Below are 26,640 nucleotides of genomic sequence, written 5' to 3'. Positions count from 1 at the left end.
AAATTCTCGTGAAATTTTCAACGCTGCTAGAACGCAATATCACTGCTTCTGTTCTACATTTACAAAAATAATTGTCATCTTTTCACCAACTAAAATTATAAATATATCAAAAAATTCATCCACAACACGATGTTGAACACAAAGGGAGGAAATCTTATACATTTAAATGGTAATGACATTATGATTTAATTTATTATGTTTGTTTGAAAAAGTTTTCACGTGCAGTTCAAGATTTTTTTGTTTAGTTTCTTGCCCATAGATTACAAAAACCGTCAAATTACGAAGCGCGGTGGAATCATAATCTGTGGGCAAAAAAACAAAACAAAACGAAAACATCTTTCGTCTACATAGTATGTTTATAAGGTCTACAATTTACTGCAATGTTGAGAAGACATTTCAAAAATATGTTTGTCATTGACTACGTAAAACACCCATTATCACATGTAGTTCAATTTATACATGTCAATGATTTCTGTTTTCCTTACTCCACCTTTAAAGCTGGCTTTAATAACGTGCACTATCTATATTCATCATCACCCTAAACATCGCGTATGTCCGACACTTTCTCGACACTTCCCGAATCTTCAACGATGTCCATTTTCGAAGAATGCATATTAACACTGTTGGAAATCTCAGGTTCGTTTTCCATTGACATGGGAAGAATGGTGTGTGGACTGGGAGCGAGAATGATGGGCATCGATGAAAGTGGGGTTTGTGCAACATCGGATAAAGATCCCTTTTGCGTGGGTGATGAATTCCGACTACCAGCTAACGAAGGAAGAGGAGGTTGTAGCACCACGCATACATGAGAGGGAGATTCATCGCTATTTTTCAAGAGAGGTGAGCTTGCACGTGGCATGATGATGCTAGAAGGATCTGCACAAGAGTAATAAACATGGTTGAACAATTAGAACCTTAAATGATAAAACAATGCCCACTTGTTCATAGAAGTAAAACTTCTAAATTAGAATTATGCATAATGCGCAAATTGAATTAACACATAATTTCACAAAAGTAAATTATGGATGGGCAATACACTTTAACAAGTTAACCTTAGATGGCCTACACATTCTCAATCTAACAAGCTAACCTTGTATTGTCTGTACATTCTCGATGTCGTCCGACACAACGTCCTCCACACTTTTCGCAGGACTTGCTTGGATTAATTCTTCTCCGTCAGAAGGCTTCCGTCGTAGATTAGAAGTCGTTGGAGAATGTCCATGAGTTCTGTTGAGGAACAAATCTCGCTTCAAATTTGGCAGAAAACAATCAATTCGTTCCCAGGTCACTTGCCACAGCGCAGTATAGTTACGGTCAGCGGTTGTTACACTCGACTCGGAATCGTCGGTGTGGAAAATACCAGCGGTCGACATCACCAAAAGCATATTTTTAAGAGACTCGGGAATTGCTTCAGACTGCGGAAAAGACGTAAATTAGTAAATTACACGAAAAAAAAACAACAAAACAATGCATCTACTATGTATAGAACTGAATTTAACTCAGCTTCTTTTACGGTAGATATCTTCTTTTCACAAACCTTTATAAAACTTACCAAAATATCACTTTCGTCCGCATTCATATACTTGTCCATGAAATCGAGAATTGTCAGCCATAAGGCAGTAAATGTCGAGAGTGTCAACAAAATATTCAAATGTTGCAAGAAAACCTGAAAGTAAAAACAAGTTTTTCCAGGTGATTAATGAGATGCTTACTATTAAAATACATTACATGCCATTTGATAAAAAATCCAACCAATCACCTTGCTCAATAATGTTGCTGCTCGCATTCTTGTCTCCTCCAAGCCAATAGCATCGCTTTGATTGTTCACATTGAGTAGTTTGGAGAGCATTGGAAATAACACCTAAAGAATGAAGAGATGCATATTGACTCTTTTTAATCTGGTTTTATAAAACTGAATGACGCTATGTATGGAGCATAGAGATTCTTTGGAATAAACACAATGATTTTAAACTGTAAACTCTAATAAAGTACACTCTAAACTCATAGGTGACTATAATAAAGTACATAAACATAACACCCAACGAAAAGCAAAATCCAAACTCTACACAATTCTATACTTATAAAGTTCACGCTCACTCTCATTTACTTCTAAAGACACCATTGACATCAGTAAGTGTCACAAAACATTTATGGTATGTGATACTTAATATTTCACCACACAATAAATGTACCTCGTTACCCTGATGTATTCACCAGTGATTGCAAATGAACATTAAATAACAAACCTTATTGAAACATCCTTCCCACTCCAAAGCACCTAACGTGTGTAGATCGGGAATCAGTAATGCTCTCTGGAGATAAGTCAACGCAGACATGCGCACTTCTCGTCTGACGTCACAGCAAAGTTGCGCAATCCCTTGAAGGAGTGGGCACCAACACTTCGTCCATAGCAAACATGCTTCAAGAACATCATCACCCTGATTTGCACGAGTGGTCTTTTCAGGGAAATATTTGGATGCATAGGTATGTAATGAATAGATAAGTTCTATTAATTGCAATGACATAGCGTCATATGTTTGATTTATTGTCTCATATCTTTCCACTTCATCTTCGCTGACGCACGAATTTTGTGACTTAATACCTTTGCCGCGGTTTTTACTGCCACTACCTGTCACTTTTTTCTGCTTCCCATTAGCTCGTTTAGTTTGTTTCGACGAACTACCTCGACGTTCTTCAGTCGCAACACGTTCCACAATTCTTTTCCCAAGTCCACCGTCGACAAGGGCTTCGCCAAAAACACGCACAGCGTGAACACAACGTATAAAGTTTTCGTTTGAAACATGTTTGCCTTCCCGCAATATGAATGCCAAACTCTGACATGATTTCACAAAGGAGCGACTGTCATGTTTACCTAAAGTCTCGTTCATAGTTAAATTATATTGATTTTTTGAGGACACTTCAGTACCATCTTTGCCTATCAATAGCCACGAGTCACCATTATTGATATTTGCTACACTCTCGCTACTAGTGGACAAAACTTTACTTGTATTTCCATCAGAAGTTTCGCTCTCCTTCAACTCCTCTTCGACTCCCTCGTTGTTCACAGCAACAAAAGATGAAGAGGGACCTGGGGTGATTGTCGGTGGGCATACTCCAGCCCCAACACACTCCAACAACGTAAATATTGTTGTCCAATCATCGGCTGTTCGAATGCTTGCAGCGTTAGTTCGAAGTAACTCGTGTAGGCCGTATGAAATATGACGTCCGCATGCCTGAAGTAATGTCAGCGGCATCATAAGTAAGACGCGCAGCGCCCCAAGTACTTGGCAAGAGATGTCTTCCTTACGTAAAAGACGGACTGCCAAACGTAAAAGACCAACAACTGCTCTCTCCAGGATGAAACTAAGAAAAAAGTAGCACTGTGAATCATGAACAAAGCAATCAAAGAAGATAATCATATTTTATCGAAACAACTATATATCGTGCAGTTCTCACCTGTATTTGGTCGTATTTATAATTATACTGGAGAGATGGTCCCGTACATTCACCCAAAGTAGTGAAACACGATCTCTAAAATGATACAAGAATTGCAAAATGTTTTTATGATGGAAGTTTCAAACACATTAAAGACATGAATCACAAGCAAACTTGCCGCACAAAATTTATTGATATATACATATAAGTTGAAAATTTACCTATTCTGCAAAGTCAAACTGACTAACTGTTCAAGGAAAAAAACATTCGAATCTTCGTCAAACACAGAGTTCATGTTGTCTCGTTTCTCGGGTCCTTGTGATGCATATATCAAAGCCTTAAAAAGCACAAAAAACCATTCTTAGAATTCGGAAACACAAAATTAACGAACTCCTTTATTTCGTGTGAAATACAATAAATGGTTATCAGCAAAAATCAACTGTACCTTTACTAGTTCATGCAATGAATCAGAGCGAAGAAATTTGCTTTCGACAATAAGTAACTCGGGACGACACTCCTAAACAATATTACATAATGTAAGAAAAGAATTAGAAAGATAAAACACAAACCAAAGTCATATTTTATTATAGTGTAATAACCTTGATACAAGCAATTGCCTTCTCCTCTGTTTCTTTGTGTTCACTGCTTTGATTTTTGCCGTTTGATTGTTCAGAGTTCATTTGAAACAATTGATAAAATGATGAGAAAATAGATGAATCTTGCCTTGAGGAGAAAAATACTTGCATTCAACGATTAACCCCAACAGTCACAACTAATTGTATTACATAAGTAGTGTATTGCTTCTAGTGGTAGAAAAACATTTCACCTTGCTACTGGCAGCTCCTCCCGTATTAAACATATCTTTCCACTTTGATCAACAAAATCTTCAACCTCCACCATTGACGCAGGCAACATTTTGGCTCTGAATAACTGTAATATACATTCCAAGATGTTTTTCCAGCCTTCACGCAGAATATCACCATGACGATACGCGAGAGAAAACATGGTACGAGCAGCAAGCTGAGCCTTCAGATTCATACCAAAGGAAAGCAGAAGATTTTCTCCAGCCTATTGTATTTGAAATAAAAAGAAATAGTTTCATAAACAGTTAATAACAGGAAGCCCTAAAAGGAAAGAACATGATATAATTTATACCTCCGGGGCATTCAGAAGCGTCGTAAATTTACAGAGTGATATCACAAGATTATCAAAGACATCACAGAAGCAAAAGTGTGCTGATATCAGTGCACATTTCCTAGAATGAATTCAAAAATCTATCATGAGAAATAAGAAGCAAACAAACATGGCTGGCACATTGTAAAAGTAAAGAAAATTCAAGCAATACGAAGATCACAAGCATGGCTGGCACATTGCAAAAGTAAAGGAAATTTAAGCAATAAGAAGAACACAAACCTGAAACCATTGATTGCTTTTTGTACGACACTTTTCTCGAGACAGTTATCATAAACTGAGGAAAGTGCAGCAACTGTTGGTCCCCAGGTTATTGAAAATAAATCTTGATCAAATGTACTGCCAGATACAAGCAAATATTTCCCCTCTGGTTTCGCACTTCGACGTAGTAAAACCTAGGAAATATGGAAGATAGAATCACAATCGCGATGGACAATTTCCAAAATCCAAAAAAAAACATACTTTCCAATCATAGTCTTCCTTGATTCGACCAGATCGTTCAGAAGGCATTACAATTTCTTCATTCCTTATAACAGAATTAAAGACAGCAAAAATATTTTACACAACCGAAGTTTTAAGATGTTTTCATGCATGCACGATGAAATGTAACAAGAAAATTCAAAACACCTTATGGCTTGATAAATTTCATCCAACAATTCAGCAGGATAGTCTCCTTTACCATTGCAACGTCTTAAATTCTTCTTAAACTCCTGAACACAAACAAATTTCGAATAATTAAAATTTCAATCTGTTTCCATGATTTACGATATGATGAAAAACATAAAAACATCTGTTCCTAAGCAAAAAAGTAAGTGTTCATTACCTCAGCAATCATTGGTTTCTGTTGTTTCATATTGGCATTATGTTGATCAACGTTCAACATAATTATGGCGTAAGCAAGAGTAAATGCTGCATCAGCATTAGCAAATACATCAGAATGTGACGCCTGAAACAGAGAAGTAAGTTTATCTTGAAGTCATGGTCATACGCTTATATCACAATAATAAATTAAACTTTATTAAATTTAGACAACTCTGTCAGTTATTCCAATTTCGAGACAAAAGTATCTTTATTCTGCCAGATAGCTTTGTATAGTCTACGTTGTTATACGAAAATATGAATGAAATCCTCAACAACTCAAACAATCTTCACGTAATTCAATATAAAATACTCCATTTTACATAACAATCAATGCACGTACATAATAGCCTTCACTGAATTGCTCTAAAATGTGCTGAATAACTGGAGCTTCGCCAGGTAGACGGAATGTCTCGAGAAAACTTCGTAAAGCCTCGTCAATTCTGAGTTCGGTAAACTGAAAAGAGCTGATAAAACAGGAAAACTTCAGAAAACAAAATATTTACCAAAAACATTATCTGCAATCATCACCTTACCATACAAACGCCTCCAGAACCTTTTTGTTCTTTTTATCCCCAATGTAGTCACCGATTGCTTTTTTATCTAATCTAATATTTTCTCGAAGATGATTGGCTAATTGAACCGGATCAATTGGTCTTGTGAGAAAGCCGTGTTCCTGGAGAAACTCGATACCTTTCTTGGCTTTAGTATTAAACTGCTCCGAACCAGTTTGTAGAAGCTGTAACAAATAGAAAATTCATGATCGGCTGTTGTACGCTGTTATAAAGGTTTGTTCACATGAGAGATTTTTTTAGGCATTTTGTTTTATTTGTTTCAAAAGTTGATCGAGCCTTGAAAAAAAGTAAACAACACATCAACGGTGGATAAAAATATTTTCATATCGCTTCTTCATATTATTCAAGAGAAAAAGCTTCAAAGATTTTCATTCTCTCACTAATCATAGATTGTATCGTTGCAAGAAAACTAAATAAAATCTTCCTAGCCCCAAATCTTTCTGGTTGATTGCGAATACTGGCAGAAATATTCAATATTTACAGTAGTATAGCATATATACGAACCATCAACTAACTAATATACTGTTTTACGAATGTACTAAGAGAAAAATTTGCTCTTTATAAAACATAAGTCTATGATGAAACAAATCCCTTGTGTTAACGAACTCAAAACAAATGACTTTCTCAAATATACCTTTTTCTTCTTCTTAAGTTTTTGAAGATCATCTGGAGTAGGAATGGACGATGCAAACATTACAGCAAGAGCAGAGGAGTGCGATAGATTGTCATCAAGACCCATGTTATCACCATCCGTACCAAAGGCGGTGGTTATGGGGTCCATACTACACCCAATCTTCATCTTTTTTGCCATAAGAAAACCAGAGGAAGGCGGTGGCGTGGGTGAGAAGGGGGGAGTGTCACTGTTTTCATCCGTACCAGAGTCGTCATCACCTATGTTTGAAAATACGCAAATGTTAGGTGAAAAGATTATCGAGCTGCTATGTTGATAGATTAGTTTAGATATACGTACCTGCTTTGCTGCTTGTCTTAGATTTTATAGATTTCGGTGATGAATGTAGGGGTAATGTAGGATAACAATGAGCCTCGATGACGTTTACAACTTGTAGTAAAGCGTCAAGGGCGGGAACATTCACTGTAGTCAGACTACCTGCTGGAAATGCATTCTGAAATACCATAAAGTAAAGTTAGATCGTAGCCATAGAAACCACTCTTTTTTGCAAATAATTTTTTCTTCAACAAACAACCTGATAAATGTTGATAGAAACACATTCATGACTAACTTTTCTTATAAAAAATCCCGCTTTTATCGCATTTGGTTTAAAAATATCAACGTCAATAAAGGAAATATGAAAAATCACCTTAGATAGAGATTTACAGAGATCTTCAAATATATTATCGCAGTAAAGATCACAATCAAAGTTGACATAAAGTTCGGAGACGAGGTTAGGAATGTGAAATAGTTGATTGATATTGTCCAAGATTAATTCTCTCTTCTCATATGGTAAATTTTGATGATCAAGCGATAGAACTTCCAACAAACGTGTGAAATAAGACTAGATTAAAAAATTGAATGCATCCATGTTGGTAACGACGAATCAATTAAAGTAAATGAATACAATCCTAACACTACATAAAGTATAAGCTAATGTAACGTGTGTCACTGTTCGTGGTGATGATTCAATACCATACCAAAACAGTCCTAACAGTAGCTAAAGTATTAACTAAATCAAGATAAGGTAAAGTGTTTCAGTGAAAAAAGATGACGAAAAAAGACATGCACCACTAACTAAGATTAGTGTGTCCAAGTGTAAGCATGTCCCCAGGTTAAGCTAAATTAAATAATTTCTAAAGTTACCTCAAGTTGTAATTTTAAATGTCCTCTCAATGCTTCAAACAATAAGAAACATACTCTCAAAGCCATTGCAAATAATGAATGAACCTCGCATTGTAAAAGCTGAAATAAAAGAAGAATTTGTAAAGGAAATGAACAATACGATCTAAGCAGGTCAGGTCAGAAGAAAAAAAATATTTAATGTCCTTACCATGAAGACATTCTTACACAACTCATCAGAAGCCAAGTTCATAAGTGATGGAAACACGCCAATATGTGCTGCGCCTGACTCCAGAGCAACTGTCAGTAGAGATAGACCAATATGGACCATAGTTTCTGAGTTATGTCTGAGAAAAAAATTTAAAATATTTGAGCATCTATAATTTTTGTCACTAGCTAAATGTATATTGATCAAAGAACGCATCTTTGTATAAAAACTTAAGTTCAACTACCCCAAAAAAACAGTCTACGTTTTTCAACAAGAATCAAACCAATGCCTGGTGACAGTCGGTTAAGTCACTATAGAAAATAGATGTTTTTACACTTTGCAGACATAGCATACTTTTTGAAAAGATGGTTAACAAACTGTTAATGTCAGAGTTTAATATTGGAAGTCTAAAAATGACCTGTTGTGATTTGTGATGTGAAATTAAACTATGTTTGGACGTGGTTTTGATTACTGTTGAGTATTACAGGTACAGTGAAGATCATATGACTACAGCATATGATAATACCAATTAGACATGGTTTTGATTACTGTTGAGTACTACAGGTACAGTGAAGATCATATGACTACAGCATATGATGATACTGATTAGACATGGTTTTGATTACTGTTGAGTACTACAGGTACAGTGAAGATCATATGACTACAGCATATGATAATAATGATTGGACATGGTTTTGATTACTGTTGAGTACTACATGCACAGTGAAGATCATATGACTACAGCATATGATAATATATACCTGTCGAAAGGATTCACTAAAGAAATGAGAAATCGCAGCAATTCACGTACACAGGGAAGACCATACGGCACAAGAGGACCATGTTCTGTTATGACAAAACAAAATAAGCATAAAATGAACATCATATGAAAATATCCTTAGCAAAAACAAGCATTTCACCACCTTCTTTATGTACATCTGGAGGAGTAAATCTCACGCCTTTCGAGCTGATATATTCTTCGCGTGTTGCTATCGTCTGTGTATCATTACTTTCGTTTACTGGTTCTTCCTGATCTATAGTTTCACTGGATGTAGCATGCTCTAGTGGACACTCCTCTTCTGTAGCAACATCGCTAGCACATCGTTCCTGACGAGGAAATAAAAAAATACACAATAAAAATGATAAAACAACTTCAAGGAATAGCGACAATAGTTATCGTAGTCGAAAGTAACTTGTGCTGCATGTATAACTTCGTGAAGTGGTACATTTCTTGCTCAAGTCAAACCTTATCGTCTTCATTTCCTATTTCTCCTTCCAGTGGATCTGTCATGACGTGAGAGGCAACCGAATCACATGTCGGAGTTGATGCATCATCTTTAATAGGTTTCGAACGGTCATGGCCTTCTTTATCCCTAACATTCATAAAAAAGAGTCACTTTAAGATGTTTAAGCATCAGTAAGCATGGCGTCATAGCTTTCTGTATCCCTAACATTCATACAAAAGAGTCAGCTTTAAGATGTTTATGTATCAGTAAGCATGGCGTCATAACTTTCTGTATCCCTAACATTCAAACAAAAGAGTCAGCTTTAAGATGTTTATGTATCAGTAAGCATAGCTTACATACTTTTCAAGGTCATTGGGAGTATTTGAAACATTTAAGTCAAGGGTCATTTCTTCACGAGGTGGAGTTACTTTTTCAGATGATGGCGGTATGTTGCTTTCAGGAAGAGTTAATTCCTTGACGCGTTTGGTAGTAGAAATATCATTGGTTTGTGCTGATGGAGATTCTACAGTCTGATTGGTGGAAGCTGTTGAGCTAGAATCTGATGTCGGTATATCAACGGCAGGCGAGGATACTACATTAGCTCGTTTTGGTCGTGGCGATCTCTTGGTACGTTTTGATATCCCCCCTGAACGCTTAAATACCTTCAAAAAGAAAAAAAAATTAAATTTTTTTTATTGCTACAAAACAGCGCTTAAACATAACTTAAACAGACATTACAAGTCATATGTATCAACGATCAAATAAAGTAACAATTCAAGTGATCAAAAAATTCTCACTCTTCTAATATTTGGTAAATTGTTTCCCGATTTCTCTTCTTCTTCTTTCAACTGGGGCAGCCTATAGCAGAGGTCAAAAATAAAATAATAAGGCAACTGACGCGCTTATACAGAATTGAAAGTGGTTTAAGAGCTGCTGGAACTACCATTTTGAAAGGGAGCTAAATTATTAATATCACTCAATTGCAAAAAGCGATACAACCCAAAAATTGACTTTTGTTTCATTAACCTTCAAAGAAAATGTAGAGCATTTTTCAGAAATAATGCATCTCACGTAAATTTAATTGAGACAAAGGATTGATAATCTGAAAGCATAAATATGCATGGCACCTTTGCACTAAAAATGAAGCAACCACGATATTATGAAGCTTAAGCAATTTTACCTTGAAGCCAATAGTTGCACCATATCCATTAATGTTTGCTCTGCTGTCTTTCTCAACAGTTCTATAAAAAAACAGCATTGTCAATGAAAGATCACAACACATATATACCACTCATTACCATCATCCAGACAAACATATATACCACTCACTACCATCATCCAGACAAACATATATACCACTCACTACCATCATACAGACAAACATATATACCACTCATTACCATCACACAGACAAACATACATACCACTCACTACCATCATCCAGACAAACATATATACCACTCACTACCATCATCCAGACAAACATATATACCACACACTACCATCATACAGACAAACATATATACCACTCATTACCATCACACAGACAAACATATATACCACACACTACCATCATCCAGACAAACATATATACCACTCAATACCATCACACAGACAAACATATATACCACACACTACCATCATACAGACAAACATATATACCACTCATTACCATCACACAGACAAACATATATACCACTCATTACCATCACACAGACAAACATACATACCACTCACTACCATCACACAGACAAACATATATACCACTCACTACCATCTCAAGACAAACATCTACACCCCATAATACCATCACACAGACAAACATATATACCACACACTACAATCACACAGACAAACATCTATACCCCATAATACCATCACACAGACAAACATATATACCACTCACTACCATCTCAAGACAAACATCTATACCCCATATTACCATCACACAGACAAACATATATACCACTCACTACCATCACACAGACAAACATGCATACCACTCATTACCATCACATAGACAAACATATATACCACACACTACCATCATCCAGACAAACATACATACCACTCACTACCATCACACAGACAAACATATATACCACTCACTACCATCTCAAGACAAACATCTATACCCCATAATACCATCACACAGACAAACATCTATACCCCATAATACCATCACACAGACAAACATATATACCACACACTACCATCATACAAACATATATACCACTCATTACCATCACACAGACAAACATACATACCACTCACTACCATCATCCAGAAAAACATACATACCACTCACTACCATCACACAGACAAACATATATACCACTCACTACCATCTCAAGACAAACATCTATACCCCATAATACCATCACACAGACAAACATATATACCACACACTACCATCACACAGACACACATGTATACCCCATAATACCATCACACAGACAAACATATATACCACTCACTACCATCATACAGACACACATGTATACCCCATAATACCATCATACAGACAAACATACATACCACTTACTACCATCATACAGACAAACATACATACCACTCACTACCATCATCCAGACAAACATATATACCACTCACTACCATCATACAGACAAACATACATACCACTAACTACTATCACACAGACAAACATGCATACCACTCACTACCATCATACAGACAAACATATATACCACTCACTACCATCATACAGACAAACATACATACCACTAACTACTATCACACAGACATGCATGCATCCACTCACTACCATCATACAGACAAACATATATACCACTCACTACCATCATACAGACAAACATACATACCACTAACTACTATCACACAGACAAACATGCATACCACTCACTACCATCGTACAGATAAACATATATACCACTCACTACCATCTCAAGACAAACATATATACCACTCACTACCATCACACAGACAAACATATATACCATTCACTACCATGATACAGACAAACATGCATACCACTCACTACCATCGTACAGATAAACATATATAATTCACTACAATCACACAGACAAACATACATATCACTTACGACCATCACACAGATAAACATATATACTTTTCACTACTATCACATAGACAAACAGCACATGACACTATTTTATGTTATAGTTAAGAACAAGTTAGCAAATATTCCAGATCTACTGCGTGTATCTTTAATACCATAGTCTGAGCCAGCATTCTAATTAAAAATCTTTGACTAGCAAAAAGACAGTCATATAATGGAGTCCTATTTACATATTATCAAGTTTTTGCAAAGGAGTATTTTGTCTGGGGCTTATGTTTTATATTACTTTTAACAGTAATGCTCATAAGTATAATTTCTATCCTATGAAAAGAAAGGAGCAAGTAAATATCTGGTAGTTAGAAATCAAGTAAAATGTAAAATGCTTTTATCTATTTTTTTTGGTAGGACATGTTTGATACATGATTGTAATAAAAATACTTTGTTACATTAAGTATTTTCATATTTCTCCATCGTAAAAATACCATACATACCACTCAGTCTGAGTTCAAAGCAAATCCTGAAGCAAGATTGCATTATTTCACACACAGACTCATTAGTGAGATGTGCTCCAACAGGTGTAAGTAAAAGTGTTCGCAAAACTTGTAAGATCTTCATCAATACCACTTCATCACTGCTAGGATCAGTTCCAACAAATCGTGCATGTGTCACTGCATCTGCAAGACTTTCAATACCTGAAGGCGTACTATCTGAGGTCGGATCTATAAAAGGCAAATTTGAAACTCAAGTGAGAAAACCTGTTATTTAAATTGCAACAACTAAAAAGACAAAGACAAAGTCTAATCTCATAGAGAAATTTCAGAATAGACTATTTACTAACAAACCTGAAGATTGGTTCAATTTTTTAATGCCAATTTTGCACTGAAAATTTGCCATTATATTACAAAACAATTATCATATGACTACAATTAACTGTTGTGAAAATATGTTTCACTCAAACAGGCATGACCTTAGTTTGAAAGAATAAGATTTTAGACATTTTAATTGGAAATGTCAGGAATGTTTCTCCATGCAATCATTAAACAAAAGATCCTACCAATAAGTCCATAACACAAGAATTTGTTGACTGCTGATAAGGCAAAGCCTGTTATTGGTCCTGTAGTATCTTCCGATCTAATGACATCAAGAAATGGTCCCAAAATGGCAATGACATCAACATCTTGAAGATCTAAACATCATGTGTTAAGAAGTTTCAGGTAAACATTTTCCTTGTTAATGTTAATCCATCTACTTGCTTCACCTTTGACATTGCCGAGGAGTTCTTTTAACTGTGAAAAACTGTGGAGCAATGGATCTTGCTCTTCGTCCTACATATTCAATAAAATGTGCCATGAATGCTGTTTTTACACAATACAAGCAATCCATTGAAATTTCACCATGTTTATCAAGTAAAATGCTGTGGGTGACATTGAAAATGAACATGAGTTGCTTCTCAATTACTATGCAAATACAGGCACAAGAGATGAAATATTTCTCTCACATCTCTTACCAGAGATAAATATTCTTATATTACAATCATTAAAAATACTTGGCCATCATTAATGCTGGAATAGCAACAAGTGAAAACCAAGTTTAACTTCAGACAAAACCATGTTGCTTCATACTTCAATTGACCTTTTTAGAGGTCATAGGACTAAAATCATCAAAAATCCATATGATTTATATTTAATATGTGAAACCTTAAACATGATATTTTCAACGCGTTGACTTAACATACATGGATATATTCTCATGCCAATAACTAACATGAATAACAAAATGATTTGTCCTAGTGACGAGAATTTAAACTATACGTATACAAACCAATCTAATATTAATATTTACAAATAGAATGAGCTAAGACAAAAAACATATATTGTTCGTTTTTCGATATTAAATGACCAACATTACTTTGAAATATATCTTTAATTGAAATAATGAATTACCTGATGGCTATGTGACGACCAGCGAGCATTTCTTCGCATTGCCGACACCACAAGAGACATTTCACCTTGTACAATATTGATTCCATTTCTAGACTGTTCCTGGCTCATTTTATAAAGCTACAGTAACTGGAAGTAACCTTCTTACTCCTAAAAACTATATCAAGCTATCCAAGTTCAACCTTTTTCCCCACCACAACCTGAAATATTTCATTTTTTGTAGCAATATTTTGAAGAAACATGCAAATTACAAACTTTGACCAGCTTTTCTCAGTCGACGTCATGTATATGTAATGAGCATGCGCGCGTGTGACACGCGTCACACACACGCAAGACAAGCACCTGAACTCTGAACCATAAAACCATTCATTAAACTTGGACATATGTTACGAAATTGTCCCAAAAACTTCATTAATCTGAGTAGACATACATTGCAAATACGGCTGAATCGTTTTTATTTATTTTAAAAATTATAAAACACTGCATCTCCAACTGTTAACATCTGTTTTCAGGTGTTGATATTTTTTTATTGGGATAACAACATGAATTAAAAAAAACACTCATGTATTGCACGAAGGATAATCTTCGAAAGTCGGAGATTGAAACAGTTTCCGAGTTTGCCTCCTTTTGATGGACGTTTCTTCCCGTATACTCGCCTTGACACTGATATTGTAATTGTATTGTTCGCTCAATTCTAAGAGATCGGAACTGTGATTGGATCATGTTGTTTGATTCAAAGTTGTGATTTTATCTCAAAAATTATTCCTCCTAACGTATCTAAGTGAGAAGTAAAATTAAAAAATTAATGGATGACGTGTACAGTATTTAAAACACTGATTTAAAATCATCACATAATTCAACACGAAGAACTCTATTGAACCTGGACCACTTGCCTAAAATACTTTTGCTTGAAATAAGTCTTTAAGAAGTTTTCGATAGATTTTGACGCATTTTGACATTTCTGACAGTAGACAAAATAACGAAATAGCTCACATAAAACAGAGTGCTATTTGCGTTCAATACAACGACAAATCCACATCCTGTTTTATCTAAAGATAAACTCATATCTCCAAAAACATGATTTAGGCGTTTGTATGTTCTATTTCAAAACTAATCTGGTTAAAATCACTCAACTAATTTATTAACTATCTAAAACCTGTTTTTCTCTAACTGAGGTGCTTAAATGACTTGTTTACAAATTGTAAATTCCTTTTTCTTTAAGAACCAATCAAATAGTAGAAACAAAAAATAGCCATCCAATCATAGTAAGGCCAAAAAGTTAATGTGCCCTGTACACACCCCCAGCGCTAAATGGTTCAAATAACAAGTGATCATAACAAGCATGCGATTTTACACAAAAGTAGAGGATAATATAGAAGATAGTTTGTACTTAGTTGCATCTGATTGAAAAACGACAGTTTTATGTGTTGTTAAACGTTGACCTCTTTCGATTAAATGCGAAAAACAGGTAAAAAAAATGAACTTTAGCGGACCTCTAATGACCGGCTCCAATCGATACTTCTCCACCGGCGAACAAGTTTGGAGAACATCTCCAGAGAAATTATGGATAAGAATGAATGAAGATAAAATGGACAGAATGCCTGGAAAAATAAACGACGACTATTGTAAACATAAACACAATGTTTTCGTTGATTTTGGCAACCGGCATTCAAGTTATAAAAGCGTGCAGAAAATCACTCCTCAATATGAGACAGAAGCTTGTTTACCAGAACAACCAAGAATTGCGCTCCATGAAGGCATACCTACGAACAATTCGCCGTATATTCATTCAAAGCCCCAGAATGAAGACAGATGTGAAAGTTATTCCGAAACCGTCCCTCTTACTATCGACATATCCAACTATACGTATGTAGTAACCACTAATGTACTAAATTTTATTCCTCGGAAATTCATTGCCAAAGAGTACCATTGCAATGAGCAATAGACAATAGTTTGAAGTATTTAGAATCCGTAATTTGTTACATTCTGCAACATTCCGTGAGAAAATAACATGATTCAATTCTCACGGTAAACGTACAAAATTTTAGTTCAGGAGAAAAATACAATTGGTATGTTAGTCATATTGCTAAATATTGTTGTACAAGTTCTATATGACATAAAAAGCAGGTTGTTTACGTTGCCTTACATCATACATTTTTAAGAGCAGTATGATGTCTAGTCTCCTGTTTCTTTTCCTTGCAGGAATGGACAAAATGAAGTGGGTGATACCGAAGAAGAAATGGCCGCAGCAGTTCTAACATCTATGTCTTTATCGCCAGCCTTAAGAGGTTTCCATCGGGAACGAGGTGAGGGGGAACTTTATACTTGTGAAATTCCAAATAAGCAAGATTATGCGAGAAAAACGTTTTCAAAACATACAATGAGCTGCATTTCTAGTTATATTTTACCTATCAAAACCGACCTGGCAGCGACCCTAAAATTGAAAACTTTTACTTGACAGTCAGCAAACGCCACTTGGCATTTTGGCAAGATATATTCTCTAACAATACTGCCCCCATTGACCTTATCAAAGTTTTTTTTACTACATTCTTGATTTATTTCCATTTTACTCGCGACATTACATCAAAATACTTTTCGTTACTTTGTACACAAGAGTTAATTTATTTAACTTGTACTTTGTCCTTGTTGTTCACGCAGAATAAAAGCAATGGGCTTTAAAATCTTCAAAAAGCTTATGCAAACACACGGATGTAATAAACTAGAAAATATACTGATACAAAGAGCCAGAAGTGAGCGCAGCTAGTTAGCAATAAAGATGAAATAGTTTGCTACTAAATTTAGAGACCTGTGCACTCTTTCAATCATTGAACTTTTTGGCAAATGCTCCGATACTTTTTGTAAACAACAGTGTTTACAGACAGCAGATCATATCATAAAAAGTCCTCACAATCTATCTTGCAAAGTAGCTCGAAAACGTAAATATGCGCCTACTCAATGAAATCCCACACCTTATATTCCTAACACTTTATTTTGTTTGAAAAAGAAAGGAAAGAAAGCCTTGTTTTTGCATTGATATCTTACTGGAATTTTGCCAAATACTTCAATAGAGATTTGACGTCATTTATAAGAGGAGAAAATACAATAGCGTAGGCTGTCTTGTGACACCAAAAAAATGTATTGCAGTAGTGTGGACAGACGTACTGCCTGAAAGAACACAGAGATGTTCGAATGAGAATGCCATCATTGCTAGGTCGGAAAGCTAACGTGTGAACCAATCTTCCATCGTTATTTTCTGGTAAAATGCAACTAATCTATCCCGAGAATTTGAACGAATTTCTCTTCTTCCTGTTTTGAAGAACAAACTATTTGAATTAAGCGACGACTTTCTTTCATAATTTTTCACGCTTAAACATGTAATGTTAACGTTTGACGACATTTCTAGATGAAATATTTGAAAATGCGATGCCAATCAAAAGTGGCGACGAACCTCTTACGCCATACGAGGAAAATAAACAGAACAAGGTTCAAGTGAGGCGAAGCAAGGTAAAAGAAGAAAGGTTGCATGGGAAGTATTTATGATCGAAAGGGAATATGACGTGTGCTTTGTTACATTCTAGCACTCGAGTACTTTATTCCAATGTAAATGGCCAAAATGTAAGAAGATATTATCGTCTTCCTCTGCCATTACTCGACATGTTCGATGTACTCATTTGGGGTATGTAAAATTATCTATTACGTTGAAAGATATAAAATACTACATAGAACTTTTAAATTGACATCATACATGAATTGCACTTAATAATCATGTTAGGCCCAAACACAACAACGACGAAGCCAACAGTGATGGGGAAGAGGAATTTTACTTCATTGAAGTGGAAGCTAGTGAAGACGTCCCAACTGAGCAGTCCTCAGAAGAGTTATCACACGTTACGCGCATAACGTCGCGACGCTGTCGATCATACAGTGATCCCTCTGTACCAACAGAGCCCCCTGTGTCCTCGACCTCACAGCGTCACCTTGACGATAACTTTATATGGCCACTCCGTCATTCCGAGGGGAGACGCGGGAAACTAAGACGACATTACAACCTGAAGAAATCTAGGGGGGATGGCAAGAAATGCAGGAAAGTATTTGGAATGGAAAACAAACACCTCTGGTGTACACAATGTAGATGGAAAAAAGCTTGCGTGAAATTTGTGGACTGAGGTCACATGAAGAAGAATCTTATTCCAATCCTTATCATAGGTTATGACGTCATAAGTTATGGCGTATGTCCTATCAAGACGTCAAATCATATAACCGTAATAAGTTTACCAAGAGAGGCTTAAGTTGCCAACATTTTGCTACTTCAAAAGTAGCCAAAAGGTACGCTTTTGATGTAAAGATGAAAAACTGCTGTAACATAGAAAACCGATGACAAGTTACACGGACATATATCAAACTATGTTGAATATTTCAAGACTAATTCCTGAACATATTCAGTGATTTGGTTACTTTCCCAGTAACGGTTGAAGCGAGATAGAAATATATTGTATAATAATAAAGCCACGGTTCACACTTGAGGGGAAATCATAAGAAATATAAACGATTTTTACGTTCATAGACCTACACGATTGTGTAACATGTGACCATCGAGTAAATCACAACTAAATTCTTTGTACTCTATGCGTTCCCCGATATCAAGAGACCACCACCAAATTCTTTCACGCTTGACGCAAACAGAAATCATTGATTCTAACGACTTTTAAGACAAGTGTGAACCAGGCTTAAAGAAAGACATTTATAGGTAGTACACGAAACGTTTTATCTTAGTTAAGAATAACTATGTTCTTCACGTTGATATTCTTTGAACAATAATAGCAAAACTTATTTTGATCATTATGAAGGAACATACGCTTCATGATTTTCATGCCTAGAATTTTCCATTAATGTGTAATGTAGGTAGAAAAGACTTTCAGCGATTCACAATCAATCTATTTACTCTAATGAAAATATTTTCCTTGACAAAGTAATCAATGATGATATTATTCTTGAAATTGCTTGTAATAAAATAGTTGATGGAGTTCTCTTTGACCATTTGTTCAAATAGACCTGACATAACTTTGGAAAGTGTGAAAAACTTTGACAAACACAACGTTTTGTCCAATTTACCTTTTTTTTTATAAGTAATTTTTGATATTGGAATTCACACTCGTATACTTAATGCTAAATATCTCTATATAGCAAACAATTTCGGTCGTGCTCAATCTATTTTGTTTAAACTCACAAACCTTTACGAAATCATAACTCGTCTTCAGCTTCTCTTTTGTATATATGTTGATGTTTTGCCATAATTCGCAGCAATTGTTGAAGTTGAAGCCACCATTGTTTCTTCGGAAGACGATGACTAAAAAAAACAGGAAATATCATTCCACCATTTATCTGTTGTTTAAATCCCCGAACAATTGTAACAAACATGATTGGTGCAGTTTTCGGTCATTTCGATTAACCGTTACATTTATACCACAAAATAAATAAATTTTATTTTCCATGCATTTTCTTTGTAATTTTGCAAGACCTTGCGACAATTTAGTTAAAAAAAGAATTCGATAAGCCCACAATGAAGTAATTCAGTAGTGTATCATAGTAATTGGCAAGATGGAGATGATAGTACTAACGGAAAATCAGTGTCTTCTTTCAAATCCTTCAATGATATGAATGTGTACTGTTTCTTCTGTAAACCGATAAGACAGGCCGTGTTATGACCCTGAGCATCAACGTCGCCTAAATTGAAATCAAACAGGTTAAAAAAGCAAAAGTACTGAATGTTGACAAAATGGGTTGTTGAATGAAAACTTTATTCACCGGTCGCGGTAAGATTTTCTTTGATCTTTGTCAATATGAATTCAATGGCGAATGTTGCAAGACGAATCCCCAGCATTCTATCAAAAGGCGACGGCGCTCCTCCCTACAAATACAGACATAAACATTGATAGTGAATCTTCCTCGCTTGAATGAGATCAGAGAGAATATAATGTGGTGTGAAGTGAGGTTTATAGGAACATCCAACAAATTCTTTAGTTCATTCATGTTCACAAGAAACCATAATAATCACCTGTTGTATGTGGCCAAGAACACAATTTCTGGCGGTGAACATTTTCTTACTTTCTGCTTGATACAACGATGTAAGAAAATCCGTTCCAAAGTAATCACTGCTCTTTTCATTTCTGCAAAAATAAACGAAAAGTAGGAAAGAAAGTAAAACCTTTGATCTTATGTTGAAGTGTTTGTTTCTAAGAAATTTCGAGTCTTACGCTGACAGGAAATGTCATTGCCGGCGGAGGAAAAATAATCAAGTTTCGTCAAGGTTATAAAATATTTTAAGGTACACTTCGATAAATTTATACCGGAGGATAATGCCGCGTTTAACACCGGAATAAGTAATTTTGTTCGCCAAATGTTTGCAGTCCTCCTAAACAAACAAGAAAATTACAAAGACATTTTATTCGGCATAAAAATTATTGTAATTATTCTCACCAAGATTGACTCAATGGAGCTCGGCTCTTCGTAAATATAGGCAGCATCAGCTCCACTCGCAAGCCCACCAAGTGTAGCTAGGTATCCACAATAACCCCCCATTGTTTCGATGACAAAAACACGCTTAGTGGCACTGCTAGCTGATTGTTTCAGTTGATCCACACTCTACAATATCAAATGGAGAGGTAAATTAAAAGAATGTATTTAATGTAATCTAGAAACTCTCCATATTATCGCCGAAACTCGTGGTTGGCAAATCTTACTCTTATTTATTCATTAATACTATTACCATCTTCATAGAAAAATGAGAGCAAATATCTCTAGGCTAAGATCACTCCATACCTCGACGATCACATTGAGTGCAGTGTCAGCACCAAGACTAAACTCGGTCCCAGGAATGTTGTTACTTATTGTAGCGGGAATAACAACAATGGGAATACGGAAAGACTGAAATCTTTCACGATTATCCATTAACTCGATACCACTTTGATATGCCTAGGTATGAAAAAATAGTGCTAAATTCATAACCATGAATCAAAAAGCAGTTTTCTACTGAACCTGTCAAGAATGCAACGTAGTCAAGTGCCACTTAAAAAGACCCTAAGGAAAAGACTAGAGGGAAAGATCCTAGGGAAAAGACCTAGGGAAAAGACCCTAGGGAAACGACCCTATGGAAAAGACCCTCGGGAAACGATCCTAGGGAAAAGATCCTAGGGAAAAGACACTAAAGAAAAGAAGAAGAGAACCAAGCGAGAAAGTATTTGAACAACGTGAGACGTCGGAAAGGATTATGCGTTGAAGAAAAGACGGTGGAACATGCTGAGAAACCGATAACATTAAAGAAATAATAGAAAGGTGGATATTGAATTGGTAAGATTTTATTACCGACGGTAAAGCCGTCTTTTATATGCGTAGATAATGGAATGTATAAAGTTTTAATACCGCTATTCCATCCATCCCATGAAAATAAATAAGAAAGAAAAAATTAGCTTTTCCTTGGGTCATTTCCTCGTGGATTTTTTCCTTAGGGTCTTTTCTTTAACCTATTATTTTTATTTCTAATTTATTGTCGTAATGGATTATAAAAAGTCTTATGTTGGGATACTATGTTTATAATAAGCATTACTGAAAATATATTTCCATTATAAAATACTTTGGAGCAAATCCTATTGGGAGCATTTTAGTCCTAAATTATCTTTTGAATTTTCAACCACCAGCGTTGTTAAAAAAGTCTTTTGAATTTAAAATGAGCCTCCATAATCTATTTTGACCTACCCTACATCCGCCACTGGTATATATATTTTCATAAATCGATTGCATAAAAAACTTAAACAGATTGGTTGGCCGCCTATGATGTTTTTCTATCTTCTCTGTTTGTCTATGCATGCACAATATTACAATATTTAACTAGTAAAATACCTCAAATCCACCAATGATAATTAAGCCCTGTATACGATGTTGTCTCAATTTTCTTGCAACAAGTTCAATACCCAAATCACTAGGTAAAGTTCTAAAATCACAAAAAACAAATCACCCAAATGGAATTTAATAGCGGAAGGTGCTAGGATCTCGGGGGTGGTGGTTCAAGGATCACAGGGTCACAGCTACGCCCCTGCAAAAACAGAGAAGTATATGCTTACCGTTTTGTTCCAAGTTTTGATCCTCCCAAACTATCCCAATCGGTCACGTCTTGCCAAGAAATTATTTTTACCTAAAGGATGAGAAAAGACTAATTATCAAAAAAGTGGCAACAAAAAGATTGACATAGTCACAAGAGGAGAAAAAAACGAAGGATTTTAAACGTGAAGGACGAAGCCACGAATATTCACATACAAGAACTCAAGCAAGTCAGTAAATGAAGACTAAAGTATACAAGTTCCACGAGCTTCACACGTGAGAACTTGAGCACGTGAGTATATGAATTATGAAGACACAGGTTGCACAAGAAAAAGGAAACATACACGATCATTTACGAGGCCATCAAAACCATCTTTAATTCCCATCATTGTGTGTCCTTCATATTGTGCGAGCCTGACAGCTGCACGGCCAGCGGAGTTGATACCACCAGCAGGTGCTCCAACATTGATCAGACCTAACGTATAACCCTATGAAATATACGATGTAAACAATGTTATACCAATTAATAACAAACTACATCATCACATACAATGTTCATTACTTCACATTTGCCAGAAAGAGAACAATGACTGTCCACTGGGGGAGCAACCAATCGCAACTTACGAAACACTTTCAATGTGCTCTGAAACGAACTGAAACATAAAAATATAGAGAATTGATGCCGATGAACTTGTTGTTGACATTACGTCATATGCAGTGATGACATCATTACTTACCTGCCTCGCAAAGTAGCTGCCTCGTCAAATCGTTTTTCTTTCATCACTTTTTGAATTCTAGACGTCTATATAATTTATAAGTTGCATCCAACTTAGATTGTCTGTATTCACTTAAAGGCCAGTTTAAACATCTCTTCACATTGGCGAAGTTTTTTTAATTACTTGACGTCAATAAGTTGTTTTTCATTCACTGAAAAAATAGCTAAACATATCCTTTTGGAAAAATTAAAGTTGTTCAGCTAAAAAATATAACAGCAGGATGAAAAATGGCGGAGGAATGGTGGAGGGAGCGAACTTAAACGAGATGAACGTGGAGGAACGGGTTGTGCCGTTGTTTGCATATCAACTTACTTTCTCTACACATTCCATGAGTGGTTTCTTCACGATCTGATTGCCATCAATACAAATGACACATGGAGGAGAATGCTCATCAGCATCTAGGACAGCAAGTGTTGCTTCAGCACCCATACGTGAAGCCTGGTGAAAAATAAACAACAAATATTCACAAAAACAATAGTTTCTAAAAAGACTACACAGAGAGTGGTTATGTCGAAATACTTAATTGATAATGTAGAACTTAAAAATTCTCACCAAGACGCGATCAAAGGCGGATGGAACGCCGCCTCGTTGGACGTGACCAAGAACAGTGGTTCGTGTGTCGTATTGTAGACGTTGCTTAATCAACTAAAAATGATATCGACATCTTTGTACATGATGATGATAAAGATGTACCATATAAAATTGAACGTTTTTAACAGCAATTGTAAAAACAAACCTCAGTAACTTGTTGTGCTGAAATCTCGTTTCCGTGAACATCTCTCGCACCTTCGGCAACAATGATTATGTTTAATCGTTTACCTGCCTCGCGGGTCTAAAATATCACCAATAAAACTCAAACATAAAGCATTTTATGTTGCAAAATTCAATTTCAACTAACTCCTTTGAGAAAATTACAAAATTCATCTTCCCAACCATCTTTAACTGGATCCTCTGGGAGAAAAACCTGTTAAAGAGCAAACAGAAGATTGTTAATGTAATGATGTAATAAAGTCAAGTTAATTGTGGTCATGAAGGACAGCAAATTGCACTGCTCAATTTTATTAAAGTAGAGCCTAATGGTTAGTTTTTAGATACCCAATCTGCTCCAGCACCAAGACCACTAATCAGGGCCAGATATCTAAAATGTATTGAATGACAATCTTTCAGTTCAACAGCATGCTAATTAAGTCAGAATGCAATATTTCAAAGATGACTTTATGCAACATTGCATTTCAATAAAAAATATAGGGAGGGATATTTCTATGATGTCAACTTTGGCAACATTTTTACAAATTGTGAAGAGTCCTTTAATTGGCAATAAGTATCTTCTTACCCACAATGACGTCCCATAACTTCCAACACAAATGCCCTTTGATGACTAAAAATAAAAACTCAGTTAAAAATTAGTTAATATGTCAATATAATACTGTCTCCTAACAATAGTTGACATTTTACCTTGATGCTGTTGTACTTATTGCATCAACTGCCTCAATAATTCTATGTAATGCTGAATCAGCACCTATAGTCATGTCCGTACCACAGAAATCATTGTCAATAGAGCCAACCTAAAAAGTTAAAAAACCACAAACTTGTTCTTAGTACAAAATGTACAATTTTATGTACAAATGATCCACTTGCTCACCATTCCAACAATGTTCAGAAAGCCACATGCTTGAGCGCTGCTTTCAGAGATTTTTCCTAAAATATTTGACATGTTGCTCAAAACATACAATGAAAACATCCAAACACTTATATATTACCGATACCTTCTTCCAACAATTCAGTGACAAAATCTTTCCATTCTTGACGAAAAATATTAGCTCCAGTCAAGCTGCCATCACCTCCAATTACAATCTATAAAAATAGGTTCTTAGCATGCACATGCGGAAAGCTAATGAAAATGCATTAACATACCACATATGTGATCATAAAATGAAGTGGATCAATGAGCACATTTTATACAATACAATACAAACAATGTCATAAACATCAAATTTAGTTATTCTGTGAGCAGATATCCCCCAAAAAAACTTCAGTAGTCAATTTTCAACAATAATCATCGATAAATTAACAATGAAATACCAAATTAGAAATTCCACGAGTTATCATGTTATATGCTGCTTTTTTTCTCCCCTCCTGCGTACGAAACTCCTTGGAACGAGCACTTCCTATGACAGTACCTCCCTTTAAAGCATCAAACATGAAGTATCAGAAAAACTTAACAGGGAATGCACAAGTACGATGGCAGTGTTCCACCTTATTGATAATTCCAGATACAGCTTGCCATGTTAGTTCTTTAATAAAATCTCCACCACTCAACATGCCTTCATAACCCTGGCAACAAGGATAGGATTTATACAATTCAGGGATGGATCTAGGATGATTGTTTAGTAGGGTGAATATTTAACTGAGAAGGTAAAGTGAATACTCATATTTAGCTCAGCCCATCTTATTTCTTATGAACTGCCTCCCAATTAGCATTCTAGTTTCACTCTTGATTCTGGGTGTGCCTTGTTAGACAGAGGCAACAAAGATGGATAATTGGGAGAAATATATACATATTGCAGAATCTGTAATCACAATTCATTTTATTAAAATCTAATAAAGCAGAGCATGCAGAAAATGAATATATTCCTGCTCAATCATCAATCATCCGTTGCCCCTCATGCCTGACATTTTTTGTTAAATTGGTACCTTAACTGAAAGACATTTTTGGAAGTGTGCTTCATTGTTTAATACCAATTATATTCAATTAAACTAAGAGAAAATAATGTAGAGCTGTGAGAGTATTGGCTTACCTCCCATACAGCATAAACTTTTGCTCCATAGTAAAGTCCCATTCTGGCCACGGCACGTATAGCTGGATTCATTCCTACATGCATCGTGAACTTAACTTGTTGGTGAAAATTGAATATAGGTAAAATAATTAAGCTTCACCATACCTTGTGCATCTCCTCCACTGGTAAGAACAGCAATGCTTTGTCGAAATTCACTTCCAATTATCGTCGAAGGCTTCAATCGGGAGCCTCGTTTTTTGGAACCATCAACCTGATGATCTTCAAAAAATTCTTCGGTGCTGTCATCTCTACGTCTTTTATTAGCACTTGTTGTATTTTCTATTGCACTGCCAGTAAATCTAGCCGGCACAAAGCGCTTATAGAGCGCAGAGAATATGTTGAACAAATAATGCAAGCCTGCTAACATTGCCACAGCTGATGCAAAGCTTCCCTCCCAGGAAAGATAAAATCAACGTTTAACTGAAGCAACTAGTATGTTATAATTCGTGGTGCATATGCACGTAGCGTTAGGGAAAAAACGAAGAACAATTCCGCACTAGAACGTTGTTTGTAAAAATTTCCGTAAGAAAAAAAAACACACTGAAAAAACATACATAAAAATATTTAGAGCCGGTGGAGTAGAATGTGACTTTCTGCACACTTCTATGTGGTTTATCTATCGGAAATTAAAATTAAGGAAATACCAG

General features: G+C 35.7%; 3 protein-coding genes across 4 annotated transcripts; 1 reads left to right on the top strand and 2 right to left on the bottom strand.

The window, feature by feature from the left end:
• Positions 1–132: 132 nt before the first annotated feature.
• LOC124458019 (Golgi-specific brefeldin A-resistance guanine nucleotide exchange factor 1-like) lies at positions 133–14,576 on the bottom strand. The gene is made up of 32 exons (XM_047008137.1): positions 14,290–14,576; positions 13,605–13,671; positions 13,401–13,532; positions 12,838–13,065; positions 10,466–10,526; positions 10,083–10,143; positions 9,646–9,947; positions 9,306–9,432; positions 8,983–9,166; positions 8,821–8,905; positions 8,063–8,198; positions 7,876–7,974; positions 7,379–7,573; positions 7,030–7,183; positions 6,694–6,950; positions 6,021–6,223; positions 5,828–5,951; positions 5,450–5,572; positions 5,254–5,336; positions 5,089–5,152; positions 4,849–5,021; positions 4,591–4,690; positions 4,262–4,503; positions 4,035–4,158; positions 3,881–3,952; positions 3,657–3,772; positions 3,457–3,531; positions 2,247–3,363; positions 1,760–1,861; positions 1,553–1,666; positions 1,091–1,415; positions 133–876 (listed from the first exon to the last, which is right to left on the bottom strand). Exons 1-32 carry the CDS (start codon positions 14,395–14,397, stop codon positions 539–541), a joined length of 5,691 nt encoding a protein of 1,896 aa, XP_046864093.1. The 5' UTR covers positions 14,398–14,576; the 3' UTR covers positions 133–538.
• A 148-nt stretch (positions 14,577–14,724) lies between these two features.
• On the bottom strand, positions 14,725–26,599 carry LOC124458031 (ATP-dependent 6-phosphofructokinase, liver type-like). Of its 2 annotated transcripts, XM_047008152.1 has the most exons (26): positions 26,099–26,599; positions 25,955–26,028; positions 25,413–25,490; positions 25,239–25,340; positions 24,923–25,010; positions 24,799–24,854; positions 24,612–24,721; positions 24,490–24,534; positions 24,252–24,294; positions 24,055–24,120; positions 23,893–23,988; positions 23,709–23,801; positions 23,469–23,594; positions 23,118–23,182; positions 22,943–23,033; positions 22,725–22,868; positions 22,404–22,474; positions 22,183–22,273; positions 21,106–21,258; positions 20,764–20,928; positions 20,634–20,698; positions 20,342–20,453; positions 20,092–20,194; positions 19,905–20,010; positions 19,518–19,633; positions 14,725–15,063 (listed from the first exon to the last, which is right to left on the bottom strand). In XM_047008152.1, the coding sequence occupies exons 1-25, from the start codon at positions 26,358–26,360 to the stop codon at positions 19,528–19,530; spliced, it is 2,511 nt and encodes an 836-aa protein (XP_046864108.1). In that variant the 5' UTR covers positions 26,361–26,599; the 3' UTR covers positions 14,725–15,063; positions 19,518–19,527. The 2 variants fall into 2 exon arrangements, with proteins under 2 accessions (XP_046864108.1, XP_046864101.1); XM_047008145.1 differs by lacking the exon at positions 14,725–15,063 and having other exon boundaries at positions 19,200–19,633.
• LOC124458085 (zinc finger protein 704-like) lies at positions 15,611–19,381 on the top strand. The gene is made up of 5 exons (XM_047008183.1): positions 15,611–16,152; positions 16,489–16,592; positions 17,690–17,790; positions 17,865–17,962; positions 18,059–19,381. The coding sequence occupies exons 1-5, from the start codon at positions 15,764–15,766 to the stop codon at positions 18,450–18,452; spliced, it is 1,086 nt and encodes a 361-aa protein (XP_046864139.1). The 5' UTR covers positions 15,611–15,763; the 3' UTR covers positions 18,453–19,381.
• Positions 26,600–26,640: the final 41 nt, after the last annotated feature.

Source organism: Xenia sp. Carnegie-2017, unplaced genomic scaffold (genome assembly GCF_021976095.1).
Source record: "Xenia sp. Carnegie-2017 unplaced genomic scaffold, XeniaSp_v1 HiC_scaffold_13, whole genome shotgun sequence".
NCBI lineage: Eukaryota > Metazoa > Cnidaria > Anthozoa > Malacalcyonacea > Xeniidae > Xenia > Xenia sp. Carnegie-2017.
This window is presented reverse-complemented; position numbering and strand designations above follow the sequence as displayed.

Excerpts from the sequence above, each read along its gene's own strand:
- LOC124458019 (XM_047008137.1), bottom strand. The coding sequence starts at position 14,397 with ATGAGCCAGGAACAGTCTAGAAATGGAATCAATATTGTACAAGGTGAA. Across the intron at positions 8,199-8,820 it reads TTAGTGAATCCTTTCGACAG|ACATAACTCAGAAACTATGG; the intron begins GTATATATTATC and ends TTTTTTTCTCAG. Across the intron at positions 5,153-5,253 it reads GAAATTTATCAAGCCATAAG|GAATGAAGAAATTGTAATGC; the intron begins GTGTTTTGAATT and ends TTCTGTTATAAG.
- LOC124458085 (XM_047008183.1), top strand. The coding sequence starts at position 15,764 with ATGAACTTTAGCGGACCTCTAATGACCGGCTCCAATCGATACTTCTCC. Across the intron at positions 16,153-16,488 it reads ATCGACATATCCAACTATAC|GAATGGACAAAATGAAGTGG; the intron begins GTATGTAGTAAC and ends TTTTCCTTGCAG. Across the intron at positions 16,593-17,689 it reads AGGTTTCCATCGGGAACGAG|ATGAAATATTTGAAAATGCG; the intron begins GTGAGGGGGAAC and ends CGACATTTCTAG.
- LOC124458031 (XM_047008152.1), bottom strand. The coding sequence starts at position 26,360 with ATGTTAGCAGGCTTGCATTATTTGTTCAACATATTCTCTGCGCTCTAT. Across the intron at positions 24,722-24,798 it reads TTCTGAACATTGTTGGAATG|GTTGGCTCTATTGACAATGA; the intron begins GTGAGCAAGTGG and ends TTAACTTTTTAG. Across the intron at positions 20,011-20,091 it reads AGAAAATCTTACCGCGACCG|GCGACGTTGATGCTCAGGGT; the intron begins GTGAATAAAGTT and ends ATTTCAATTTAG.